General features: G+C 44.5%; 1 protein-coding gene across 3 annotated transcripts in view; it reads left to right on the top strand.

The window, feature by feature from the left end:
• Positions 1-13,661, top strand: part of LOC126527445 (protein SHQ1 homolog) — a 142,014-nt gene that overhangs the window by 115,044 nt on the left and 13,309 nt on the right. For all 3 annotated transcript variants that reach the window (XM_055068425.2, XM_055068426.2, XM_055068427.1), the window contains 3 exons: positions 179-232; positions 5,443-5,566; positions 7,637-7,757. In XM_055068425.2, the coding sequence (XP_054924400.1) occupies positions 179-232; positions 5,443-5,566; positions 7,637-7,757 (299 nt within the window). The remainder of the gene's footprint in view (positions 1-178; positions 233-5,442; positions 5,567-7,636; positions 7,758-13,661) is intronic.

Raw genomic sequence — 13,661 nt, 5'->3', positions numbered from 1 at the left:
TTTTTTTGCCATTGGCTTTGTCCTTTGGTCAGTGGGCATTTGACTAAACAGTCATATTCTGATACTGCACCTGGTCACTACAATGTGGCAATATTCACTCTCTGCAAAGACAGCATGGTTTTTGTTTGAGAGAAGAAATAAGTCTCCTGGAATTTTCTCTTTGGCTTCTCTCATCCAGGTGGAGTCTGGTTGGAACATAAGCAAGATCAGTGCAACGCTGTCATGGTTTGAGGTAAGCATTTAATATTGCTCTCTTGCTTTGCACACACACGTACGTGGCATCTGAAGTGGTTGTGCGGGAACACTTAAGCTGTAGCTGTTGCACCCATTTTCTTGAATGTTGCACAGAAATAATGTTTGTAACCACTGGAGAACTGAGTCAGGTGAGAAAAGAGAAAGGTTAAGATTTTCTGTGTTTGCCTGACTTATGTTTAACAGTGAAAACCACCTTCTGACACAGCTGCAGTGATCCGAACAGACACATCAGCATTCCTCAAAATGTTCACTGAACACAAGTTTCGAGGTTTGTTGCAAGTATGTGATATGTGCTGGGATATGCTTACATGTAGATTGGGAGTGCTACAGTGGTCATGGCCATCAGCAGGCCGTTATCTTGGCAAAGATGACATTGCTAGTTCCGGACAAGTTTCCCAGACATGTGCAGGCTCTTAGCAAGCTTTATCTTTAGGACAGACAGCAAATAGCTTTTGTCATTTCTACCATAGTGCGGTGGATTCTTCCGCACCCAATATTTTCTAAAAGCTGTCAATAAAATTGAAGTAGATTAACGCTTAAAACCATGTTGCGTGTAGTGTCCCTGTAATACAGTAGAATCTCATTGATGTTTTTTCAAAAACATGAGAAAAAGTGTACGAACTGAGAAAACGTGATACAAGCTCATTAAAAATTTTGGTGCACTCAACTGTAGTTGACATCTACATAATTAGAGGCATCGCAATTGTTGCAGCACATGATGCCGACGGGCGCTGAGCTGGTGGGGCCTGAGCAGGCCAAGATATGCATTGTCATTGTTGCGGCTTCGGCAAGTGTACGTTTATGCTCCTTAAATTCGGCCTGGGTCAGCAGCTTCTTTGAGCAGGGAATTGCGGCTGGAAGTTTTGACATGCCCATTCGGTGCAAATTATTGTGGCACGAGATGCCAACACATGTTGAGCTCCTAGGATCTGAGCAACCCAAGACACACATTGTCATGTTCCTATTGCATGGTGTTTTAAAACGGCAATGGAAAATCGAAACAAAATCAAGCTGCTTGGCAATAGATGGATGGATGGAAAAACTTTAATAAGGTCAATCAGGACGTGCACTAGCGGGCTGCTCCCACGTCGATACAGAAACACCTAGCCTCTCTGCCACATCGCGGGCCCGTTGGACTGCCCATAGTTGGGATTCAAAATCGGGACTGTGTAGGGCAGCCTCCCAATTGGATGACGTAACATCTTCGTCGCTCCGTAACGCAAGGCACCGCTAGAGCATATGGTCTAAGTTGGCAAAGTATGAGCAAAGGGTGCAAGTGTTTGACGTTTGAATTTCAGGACACATAAGTCATAAGTCAGGACACATAACCGGTCTTGTGAATCCTGTGGGATTCACAAGACCGGTTTCTAGACGGTGCCCTTGGCAAATACTTGGACTGTCGAAGTCACTGTATATCGTCATTCTCTCGTCGTGCAGCAAAGCCAGTGCTATTGAGGCCTGTTCCACAACCTTGGCCGCCGCCGTCCGGACCGTTGAGGAGTTTATTATTTGCCCTTCTTGGTCGACGCTGACTGTAGCAAACGCCTTTCTGTCAGGGTACAGGGCTGCATCGTCAAAACAGCAACTCCGGGCGCATGTGCCAGCCTCTTCCAGGAGGGCTTTAGCGCTAGCCCTTCGTCTGCTCACATTGTACTCAGGGTGTACATTCTGAGGAATGGGGGCAACGGTAATGCGCTCTCTCTGGTCTCGAGGTATGCTGCAGAAACTGGTCTTAATCTCCATTGGGGGAACTCCAAGCTCTCTCTGGATGTTTCTCCCGGCTCTGGTCGTAGACAGTCTGGTAAACTGCGCCCTCTCCTGTGACTCCGTTATCTCTTCTAGCATGTTGTCATGCCGAGGTGGAGCAGTCGCTCCTAGCTCGTGTACATGGGAAGCCCGAGGGCTCTCTTTACAGCCTTTCTTATCAACGCGTTCAGCTTGTTTATGTCCGACCTCTGCCAGTTGTGGATGGCCGCGACGTAGGTAAAGTGACACATCACGAAAGCATGAACCAGCTGGATGAGGTTGTCTTTGCTCAGTCCTTGCTGCCGGTTGGTAACCCTTCTTATCAACTTGATGGCATTGTCCGCTTTCTTGGTGAGCTTCAATACCATCTGGTTATTGGAGCCGTTCGATTCGATCATCATACCCAGAACCCAGAGAGAGTCCACCCTGGGGATGAGACAGCCCTCACTTGTTCTAGAGTAATGCCGATGTCCTCTACAGGCATCCAACCTTTCGGTTTGGGGCCCCTGCGCTTGGGCCTGTATAGTAGTAGCACTGATTTCCATGGTGAGCATCGGAGGCCAGTCAATCTCAGGTAGTCTTCTGTGACCTGGATATGATGGATGGCAATTCAATCTAAATCTGACAAGGTCATGGCAGAGAACAATACAACTTAGTCCGCACTACTAAAGCAACAGCCAAAGCCAGAACAACAGCGGAAGTCACAACCAAAGCTGCAGCCAATGCCACAGCCGAAGCCACAGCCAGAGCTGGAACAACGTCAAGTGATACAGCTGTGCACCTCTGTAGAGTGCACAGCATGTGGTGGGCGATGTTAGCATACAATGCTGGTGATGCCGCCAGTGTGAAACATGACACTAACGTCGCGCCGCCTGCAGGAGGGAACGGCGGCGCATTTGGGTTATCGCCAATTAAAATCATGCAGCACGTTTCCAATGGCACTACACTCCACGTGCTGTCAAACAGATAGGTGGAGATGCTTATTGTAATAGGGTTGGTGGCAACAGCTGTGAATGTGGCATGCAACCACCTGGGAGGAGATTTGCTAGTACTTAAATATGAACTACATGAGAAATGAGTAAAGCTTGAGCCCTGGCCTTGGCTTTGGCTAAACTGGGCAAAGCACAAGCCCTGACCAACCCGGGCTGAACATGCCATCAGTGGCGAGAGCGACCTACCAAGCCAATGATGCCTGCTTTATCCATGCTGCCATGGCTCTGGTCTGATGGTGATGCTCCCGATGCTGTCGGACTTCAAAGAACACTGATGCCTCTGTGAGGAGTACGCCCCATCCGACAACACCTTCTCCTCTGCCCCACAGGCCTGGCATAATTCAATCTAAATCTGACAAGTTCATGGCGGAGAACAATACAACTTGGTCTGCACTATTAAAGCAACAGCCAAAACGAAAACAACAGGGGAAGCCACAACCAAAGCCACAGCCGATCCCACAGACGGAGCCGTAACCAAGTCAAGTGATACAGCTGCACACCGCTGTAGAGTGCACAGCGCGGGTTCCTGACAAATTGCCCGAAGAAGACCGGCAAGTGGTTATGATACTTTGATCTCTCATGAATACTTTTCGAATTCTCTTGAATAATCTGCACACTCCGTCAGTGCAAAGTGCAATGCAAGTGCTGGATGCTCTCAAATCAGTACTTGCAAGTCTTGAGTAAGCATCATGGCTCACTCACAGCATTATATTCGCACTGAAGTAAGAAAAGCTTGCAGTTTACCTTAACAATATACCTCCACGTACTGCAGCGTACAGCTGACGCCCACCGGCTCCTTGGTCTTCACAGGTGACTTCAACATGCATCACCAGCTATGGGCAAGCACCAACATTAGCTCCAGACAGCACAATGACGGCAGCCTAACGTATCGGCAGGGCACTTGCTTGGACTTGACTGATTTCCAGGCACTTTGCTGCGTGCACACACAGTGTTTCCTCTATCCCGCTTTCCTCTTTCTGTTCTCCCTTTCCCTTCCCCCAGTTTAGGGTTGCAAACCAGACGCTTGTCTGGTTGACCTCCCTGCAAAAGGATAGACAGTTGGGCGAGTTGGTATGGTAACATGGTCTTGGCTTGTAGCGCGAAGTGAACACGGACACAGAAAGGAGCAGACAGGACGAGCGCTAACTCTCAACTAAATATTTATTAAAACAAAGAACATATATATAGGTGATTGCAAAAACGGTAGCATAAGAACATGACACGGTAAAAAACATCAGTTTAACATATCAGGAGGTATGGAAGTCAAAGAAGGAAACAAAAAAAAAGATTACTTCAGATTAGTACACGTATTGCGAAGGTACTGAAATTCGCAATCTAACAGAGACAATGATACATGGCTAACGCAAATGTCTCCTAATCTTTTTATGTGGAATGCCTTGATAATTTCCCGTGTGGTTTGGCATTTGTGTCTGGAAAAAAATTTTGTGTCTTCAAAGAAAGGTTTACAACCACAATTTAAACAATGTTACGCTAAATGTGATGCATTAGGGTTGTTTAGTGAATGTTTGTGTTCTTTTAGTCTAATTTTAATGCACCTGCCACTCTGTCCAATGTAAGCTTTCCCGCACTCGAGTGGAATCTGATAAACTATACCGGTGTTGCAAGGCACTAAAGGGGACACATGTTTAACGCCGCAGTCATCTTTTCTTTTTTTGCCACCCTGTTCAAGTTTCCTATTTATCATAGGGCACATGTTAGACAATTTGCGAGGGGCCGAGAAAACTGTATTGAAGTCATACCTATTCATACCCCTCGCAAGTTGTCTAACATGTGCCCTATGATAAATAGGAAACTTGAACAGGGTGGCAAAAAAAGACAGATGACTGAAAAGATGACCAAGAAGAAAAGAAAGGTGACAGGATCGTATCGACAAGGTTCTGCATTTAGAGAGAGCAGTGCTACTCGCGCACAAGTAGGCATGGGTGCCCAAACAACATTGCTGCAACATCCAGCGAGCACTGCACAAGACGAACCCAAATGCCATTATGTTGTAGAGCAATCAAGGAGGTTGTGCAGCTTTACAAACTGTATTGTATTGTGCATAACACCTTGCCTTAACAATTGAAACAAAGGAAGGAACTTTACTTTGTTCCAATTTCCCCACTTAAATACATGTGAAATGCAGGACTAACGCTGCACTGATTTGAATGAAAGTTGCTGCATTTTAAAAGAGAAGGCTAAATTTTACCCACTGTAGGAAGCAAAATTTTCTTTTATGACCTCATTTTTTTTTACTAGAATTGCCAAAAATCAGCAACTAAGAAAAAAAACTGAAACAATAAATTTGCAAATTCAGAACTCAGTAGCGAAACCATATATTGCAGAAAACTGCTGTGTCTTCTTCAACAGCTAAGGAATGCTGTAGTTTAGGTACTACTATCCCAGGGTGTTACATTGTTAAGCTTCCTAAAATCTTCACTGCACTCAGGAGTTCTGGTCCTTGGAGCAGACGGTCAGGAGCTGTTTTCGGCGGTGCCTCACCTACCCACTGTACCGTCACTGGGGTCTCACTTATGCTGTGCTCCGGGATGTCATTAAAATCCTGCAGCTGGGTAAGTATTGCGGTGCCTGATACACTCTGGGTGTTCTAATCCTTTTATGTGCCTTTGGGGCTCAGTTTACATGAACAGGGTGTCTACCACCCGGGAAAACGGGGAATTCTCAGGGATTTTGAGTAGTCTGGAAGAAATCAGGGTGCCTTGTTTTTCATTGAAAGAATTCGCTGCTGTCAGCAATGGCACAAACCCCGCCTTTGTGGTCCTCGCGATTGGCTTAGAAACTTGGAAAGCACTGTGCGTTGCACAATTCCGGATCCAGAAAGTCAGCTTCACCTTTGTACAGAAATGTTACTTGGTGAAGCATATGCAAACGTATTGCAGTGAAGCATAACAAGCATGGGAAGGGGCTATTGCGATGGGACACAGTATGTGTTCCTTAATGATACATGTGTGCACCCGGTATTTCCTGTCGCAGTACGAGCAACGATATGCCTAATACATGTACCGACAGGCCTTCAGGGCGTTTTTGAATGTGCCTGTGGCTGTTTGAGCCCTGAAGGGCAGTAAATGACATGCATTTATTTTTTCCAACTAGCCGATATTTTGGACGTTTTTGCGGCCCCTAGGGAGTTCAAAAAATTGGACGTGGACTGCGCAACTTGCCAAGAAGATGCTTCAAATGGTCCGTAAGGCGAACTAATGGTGGAAGGAGGACAAGAACAGAAAGGACCTATGCATTGAGGAATGAACGGGAAAGGAAGCGTGCTGCCTACGTTTTCAAGGAGCTTGAGCTGAAAAAACAGTGTTGGCTGATGCCGAGATGCAGGTGTCCCTCATCCAAACCAAAATAAACTCTTTAAAGCAGTGAAACACAACAGTGACACGTCCTGCGTGGGCTGAGAGTATGTCAGGACAGTTGAGGTTGACTTACGAGCTGTTGAGAGAGAATCTCAATTGCTCCAGAGTTCGGGCCTCATACCACTGAGCTTGCTATCAGTTGATAGAAAGAGCTCATATTCAAAAATATTTTCTTCTGTATTCATCTCCCTTTTATTTGTATTTGAGAATGTCCAACTCGATTTGCAATTTTTTTCGAAGACATTTTATTTGGTGTGCATTTTACTAACCCCTCCCTTCTATTCTTTTTTTGAATAGCATAAACACTACTCCATTGCATTGTCATTTAAAAAAATTTTTTTTCATATGCTTACTAGGGAGTGACAGCATCGGGCAATATTGTTTTAGCCCGTCTTGACATAAAACATAGTTCTGCATCACTCGGGGAATTTTGCGAAGGCACTCGGGGAAAACCTGGAAAACTCAGGGAATTTGGAAATGTCAACTTTGTAGATACCCTGATGAAACATGCAGGGTTGTATTCGCAGTATGGTTGTTAGTTTTCTCATAGGTGTGTTAGCCAGTATGAGTCTCCAAAGGTAATACTGCTTACACCATTCATTGCAGCTTTGATGTGGGGCTAGAAACATCTTTGTGTTGATTGTTCATAGTGCTGCAGAGGATTAAGTGCCTCATCGTAGCACCAATAATGGTTTCCGTGACTTTGGGTGATTATGGTGCACCCATGGTACTTGTGAGTGCACTCTGACAGACTTGGCCTTGGTTGCAAGTTTTCGTTACATACTTCCAAGGCTTGGCTTGTGCTTTAGCAAAAGGATCATGGCCTGTACATTATTTTCTGACCAATTTTTGTATGTTGGGATGACATTAAGCTGATAAAATCAATGATGAAAATGTTACCTTGAAGGGAAAAGTGACAGTACATATTGAAAAAAAAAAAAATGTTCCTCCTCAAATTCTGTATTATTACAATAACCATAGAATAATGGTAGTTTCTCACTTTTCAGAAATTCTTTTTTTTTTTTAAAGCAATGTTTGCATTGGTACAATGTGAAGCAAAGGTCATACATTTTTTTTTTAACAGAGGCATTGTTGCCTAATATGAGATAGATATGCCAGCTGTCACTTGAGAGTAGCTGCAGGCGGCGACAAATTGGTTGTGTGGGCTCCATTGCCTTTGTCTTTGTGCATTTTTCTTCTGAGTACTAGGGAAGTTCAGCGACCATTTTCTAAGACTCAGTTTTTGTGTGATCTTGCTCCTTCAAGGTCCCCGGTATGTTCTCAGATGCCTTCTTGAAATCCATGACATATTCAGCCATCATGACTCCAGGTACATCCTTAATGATCTATATATCACAGATTATGCAGTGTGGATACAGTCCATTAGGTGAGCCATACCTTTTTTTTTCTCGTAGTTTGCATGCTTTCTTGCCCTAGTGCCATGAAGTGATTTCTGCTCAATCATTTTGTAGAGCTTATGGCTGCTTTTCAGTTTATGTAAAGTTGAACTCTGTAGTCAAGTGTGAGCGCACGAGGGAGCTTGTAATGACTCTTCTTGCATGCGTAGAATATCTTGAAGAGCATCAGGCTGTGAATCTTTTCCAACACAAACTTTTATAGTGCACCTTGTATAAGCATGGTTATTGTCAATCAAATACTGCCCTTGCCTCGCCTTTGAAGTGTATGCTCCCTCTTAATTGCAGTAGTCAATATGCAGATCACAAGCAGGTCTTTGCATAGTGCCTTCTTTCACTTGGCCTGTCATCACAAACTGTCACTGAGCAGCAAAAAGTAATGCTTGTCTCTGAGTAAGGGTCAAGCCAGCTGTTCTGACTACTGCGCGCACAAAGTGGTAAATCTAATTGTTTTGTTGCATGTGCTTCAAGCAGCTTAACACGTTACTGCTATATTCTTTCACTTCACTGCCAAGGGGCAGTGCTTGCAGCCAAAGATTCAGGAGCCTGAACCTTGTCCGGAGAGAAAGAGTAGCATGTTTTTCTTCTCATTGGCATTTCGTCATGCCAGACCAACTGAGAAGTAGCACTATGCAAAGACCCGTTTGTGATCTGCATCATGACTGTTTCCGATAATAGGAAAGTGGGCAAGAAAGACTGCATGTAGATTTGTTTGCATGATGCATAATAAACCTGCAGCACTTTTCTGGGGAAATGTCAGTGAATGAGCAGTCTCCACGCATTGTAATATGGTGCCAACACATTGTGAGGTGCATAAATTATGCTGTGGTCAAGTGCTTGTGTAATGGCTTTCAAGTGTTGCAAGGAAACATGGACAGCAAGTTGATCAGAGGGGTCTGCTCTGTCATATGTGTTCTCCATTTGCATGCCATGACATCACAGCCAAGAAGATGGATATGGAGTATCCTTTTATCTGTAGGCTTTACATAGTACATGAGCTTAGGAGCAGGCAACGGGCCAATAAGCCCTTGTGTGCCACCTTGTGGTGGAAAGGCCACCAAGTAGACTTTTCTTAGAGGCCAATCCCACAGTGCACCGCGGGTGTGCGGTGCATCATGGACAAAGAGTGTGCATCAAACGAGCAGACTGGCATGGGGGGAGTATGAAACGAAGAAGGTGCTGCTTCTTTTCTGATGCTCCTCATGACATAATTACACGTCTGCAATTGTCTACATTTGTATTTGTATGCAAGAAATGTGAAAAGAAATAACAAATTCACTGTGGATATCACCAAACAGCTGCCCTTTTGTGTAAAGCTAAACTTCGCCATTAACTTATTGCCTCTGTCGTTTAAAAATTTGTTTACGAAATGCAGCATTGTTGGACAGCACGTAGACGGCCAAAGAGACTGTGGCTTGCTGTAAAAAAGGGTGTATTGCTGTTCTAATGCCACAGTGTTCTAATAAAAGAAGTGCATACAATGTGCCGTTTTAGAAACAGCCGGGGTTCTTCCTGCTCACAGGTAGAGCGCTACATGTATTCTTATTTCTAATTAAAAAGAAAATATTGAAGTTGTGTATGCTTTTGTCTCTTTCATGAGAAAACATCTTTCATGGAAAAACATTGTACTAGGATCGATTTTTTAGCCTGAGCACTTCCAAAATTGTTTTCATGGGCTGTGATCCACCCAAATCGGGCAGTAGCTTGCAATATGGTCATTGGTCACAATTAAGTGCATGTGTTGTTGCTTCAACATGCAAAAATTTTTTAAAGTGATTTTAATCAGTTGTAATGCATCAAAAGTTAATAGGGCCTTTTCCTTACGTGTTTGGGTACATGTTCTATGCAGCATGGTTCAGATATTAGTAGACTGCCGATCGCAGCTAGGCAGTATGCTTTATCAGAGCACTTAGCTAATATTTTGAAACACATTGAAAAATTTTGTTTTCACGCTTGGACATGATACTGGATATAATTATGAAATGCAGCGCTTTAAACTTCCGAACAAATACAGAGCACAATTATTTGTTGCTATTCAGCTTTAAGGGGGGACGCGGGTTTTACAACGCGAGAAATGGCCAAAAAATCGATTTTTTGAAAATAACATTTTCAGTTTCTATAACCCTTTTTCTATCTGATACCCAAATACAATCACTGTAAACCACTTAGAAGTGTTCTAAAAAATTCGTTTTATCAGCCAAGGTGGCGAAAAATCTCGCGTAAATCAAGAAAGAACAGCGTTTTTCACGCCACAATATCTCCGGAACGGCGCGACCGAGCGCCGCCGTCTTGGTCTCGTTGGAAAGCGCATTTCTCCGTCTTCAAATTTGCCGCTTCAGCGATATCCTTCATACAGAAACAAGCGCACAAAAAGCAAATGATTGAAGGTCGTGCCGTAGTCTGCGATTGGCCGCGCCTGCCACGTGACTCCAGCGCGGTTCGCCATTGGTCCGGCGCTCGCGTCGTCTGCTCGGCTCTTTGCACCTCGCGAGTTTGATGTCTCCACTCGCCGTAATCTCGACGTGTCAAAACGGGCGCTACGCGGACATCGCAGTAGCGTGGCCGATCCCTACGCTTGTGGACGTTTCAGACTCGCGGCTAAGCATTCCGGGCATCGGCGACGCGGACTTCGCGACCGAGATTCACGCGCGGAACCCTCGGACATGCGGCTAAGCCTTTCAGCACTCGGTGTTTCGAATTCGTGACAAATTCGTATCGCGCACGCAATCTTCGGAAACGCGGCTGAACATATCGCGCATAGTCTCCGACTCTGCGATCATGCACATCGCGCGCGGACTTCTCGGACCGTCACGTAATCATTTTGTGCATCGGCGCCTCCGACTGCGCGAATAAGCGCATCGAGTGTCGACTCCTCGAGCCCGCGGCTAGGAATTTCGCGCGTCGGCACGTAGGACTGCGCGAATGAGCGTGTCGAGTGTCGACTCCTCGAGCCCGCGACTAGGCATTTCGCGCGTCGGCACCTTGAACTGCGCGACTAAGCACATCGCGCGTCGGCTCCTTGTATCTGCGGCTATGCATTTCGCACATCGGCACTTCGGACTCGCAACCAAGCACATTGCGCGTTCACTCTATTATCATATTGTCATGATAGCTCCTAACAATATCTATCATACCACCCCTTCATAAAGAGAACCTCATCATGAGCTCTGTTCACTAGGCCCCTTGGGCTGGCACACACCTGGCTGCAGAAGTGATCGAGGCATCATACAAAAGTAAAATTCTGGAAAGCACCTAGCAGCTGCATATCTATCACTGGCTCTCTGATCCTAAGTTCCACAGCCACTGTCAGGTGAAGATGACTTGGAAGGCTACTTACACTCAGAGCCTTCATTCAGTAAGATGGTCAATTATACCAAATGAAAAAATGCATTACTGAGTGTAATGGAGACTGCTATCAATCAGGCAGCCTGCATGTACAACACTGGAACTATATTCATGCCCACACAGAGTTCTACCCTTCGGTTTGAAACCCAGGCACCATGCTCTTTGTAGAGCATGGTGCCTAATAAAGTTGCTTGTGCTAGTTCAGTGGCCAGTGTGCTATTATTTTGAGAGTGTGCAGTCACACATTTAGTATGGCCATTCTTACAAAACATAGAGCTTCAAAACGGTGCCATTTGTATTGCTGTAGATTCACTTCAGCAAAAGCTACATTTGTTTGCAACTTCAAATGCGTTTATTTCAGTTCGATGTTTTTGCACACTGTACTCCGCCTTACGGGTGTTTTTTGCCCAAAAATGACAAGGGTGGTATCATTTTATTCGTATTGAAATGATCTGGGGGGTGATGCTATTTTTATTACTCTTGCACCGTCATGAAAATTACATTCAGGTATAGTAATCGCTGCTAATTAGAAAAAAATGTTCATAATAAATGCAAGATTGTTTTCTTGTCCGCAAAATGCTTCCAAATGAATAAAATAGCATCACCCCCTACAGTAGGTCTTTAGCAATGGTGTCATGCATTTAGTTTTTGGTTTAGCAAGACAGAATCATCACAAAGCCCCGTAACGAGTTTGAAATTAATTTGACTTCAGACCTCAATATTTTTGAAGTGCTACAGCTATCAGAAATCTAATTACAGATCTGAAATCAGCACGAAAAATTACTCCAGACAGTGGAGTTTATTAAAGATTCACCCAAAAACAAGAAACAAATTTTTAGGACCCACCGATCCCCCCTTAAAACATTGTCTGACAAAAATTATTGCACCTGTTCTTGTTTGCTGTGCAGGTCAATTGTGGCCACCACTCAGGATTCTCCAGGGTCAAAGGGTGTGTGGACTAAATAGAGGAAGGGGGTTCCGAGCTCAGCTAGCGTGACAGCAGTGGTGCGCCGAGACACTCGACAGATTGGAATCACAGAGAGGCTAGAGGCTGTCGCAGCTAGACAAACGAGAAGTTCTTGTTTTAATTAGGCAGTTGCATGTGCCACCTTGCCAAATTTGCTCGAATTAATTCTGCTGGCAGTTGCTTGTACGGCGCAGGAGGAAAGCTGGAAGTGATGCCTGCCTCTGCAACACACAAGCATTTCCCATAAGAGCTTGCACAGCCATTGTAGGCGTTCGCATGCCAGAAAGAGGTTTATTCGAGTCCCTTCACTATGCACTGAAACAGAAGAAATAGAAGATCCAAGTGGCAAATTTCTTAAATTTATGCTACCATATAAAGAGAACAGATAAGCACTATATTAAATTATTGGTCTTGCGTAATACAGAATATGCAGGTTTGGTTATCAGCCTGTGGCAAGTTGTTGCTTCACCAACTTTCATATCCCTTTTTTTTTAAATATTTCTATGTTCCAATTAAAAGTAACAATTCATTTCCCCTTTGCTGTCTCTGGCTTCCTTCTCCGTTATCTCCGTATGGCTTTACTATCAGTGTTGTTTCTCTGTTCTGTTTTGGCGGGCTTCAATGTAGCTGTCAGCTTATTTTAGGTCATCTTGATTGAATCACATGGTTATTGTCACTTGACTCTTGCAGGCACAGATGAATTATGTCCAGTAAAAATTTAGATTTGCGGCACTTTTTGTATCTTTAGAATCATGAAAAGCATATTGCTGCAGTAAGGTCTAAAAATTTTCAGTTCTTCATTGAGTTTCGTGAAGTTTACAGAGTGTGGACTCAATGCAAGCATTCTCTATAGGATCGTAAGATATGAGAACATCCATGATTTTATGTCTAGCATAGTTGGAAAGCACCTGTCCAGCCTCTTGAAATGTATGCTGAATGTAAAACATTGTGAAAAGCAATGAAAAAAAGAACCCGCTGCATATGACGACCTACTGACACAGAGCTCAAACACCCAGCTGTCTACTTTCCAATTTGTTTTGCTAATAATGAATTTTGCAGCGCAGGTACAATCAGAAGTGTTTTAAGATGTTTGCTAAACATTTTAAATATGATTATTTTCCTCAGTGCCTTTGCTTTTGATGCGCTATCTTGGCATACATGTATATACAGTGCCTCAAGGGTAGCCAACACCCCGCATACCCAGCCAACCATGAGCAACCCCTACAGAAATTATTCCATAGTGGCTGCGCACAACTCACAGGTACTGAAGGAGGCAAGCACGCAGGTTAAAGAAGGATTTAATGTTGGCAGTGCCTTGGGAAAGGTATCACCATTTGAGCAGAGGAATCCTTGCTCATGACTGGAAAGGCAAAGCCCAGATCCTTCACTAAACTTCTCAAGCACCTATATTTTTATTGCGGTAGCAATTATATGGACACTCCAGGCGCATTCCTGCCGTCGGCGTCGCGGTGAGGTTCCATATGAGTGAAAGCGTGGGAGGTTGAGCCTCGCGTGCATGAGCGAGAAACAGGCCCGAGTGGGCATGCCCTCTCCTGTGGCGCAC

This window comes from Dermacentor andersoni, chromosome 9 (genome assembly GCF_023375885.2).
Source record: "Dermacentor andersoni chromosome 9, qqDerAnde1_hic_scaffold, whole genome shotgun sequence".
In the NCBI taxonomy this organism is placed as follows: Eukaryota; Metazoa; Arthropoda; class Arachnida; order Ixodida; family Ixodidae; genus Dermacentor; species Dermacentor andersoni.
This window is presented reverse-complemented; position numbering and strand designations above follow the sequence as displayed.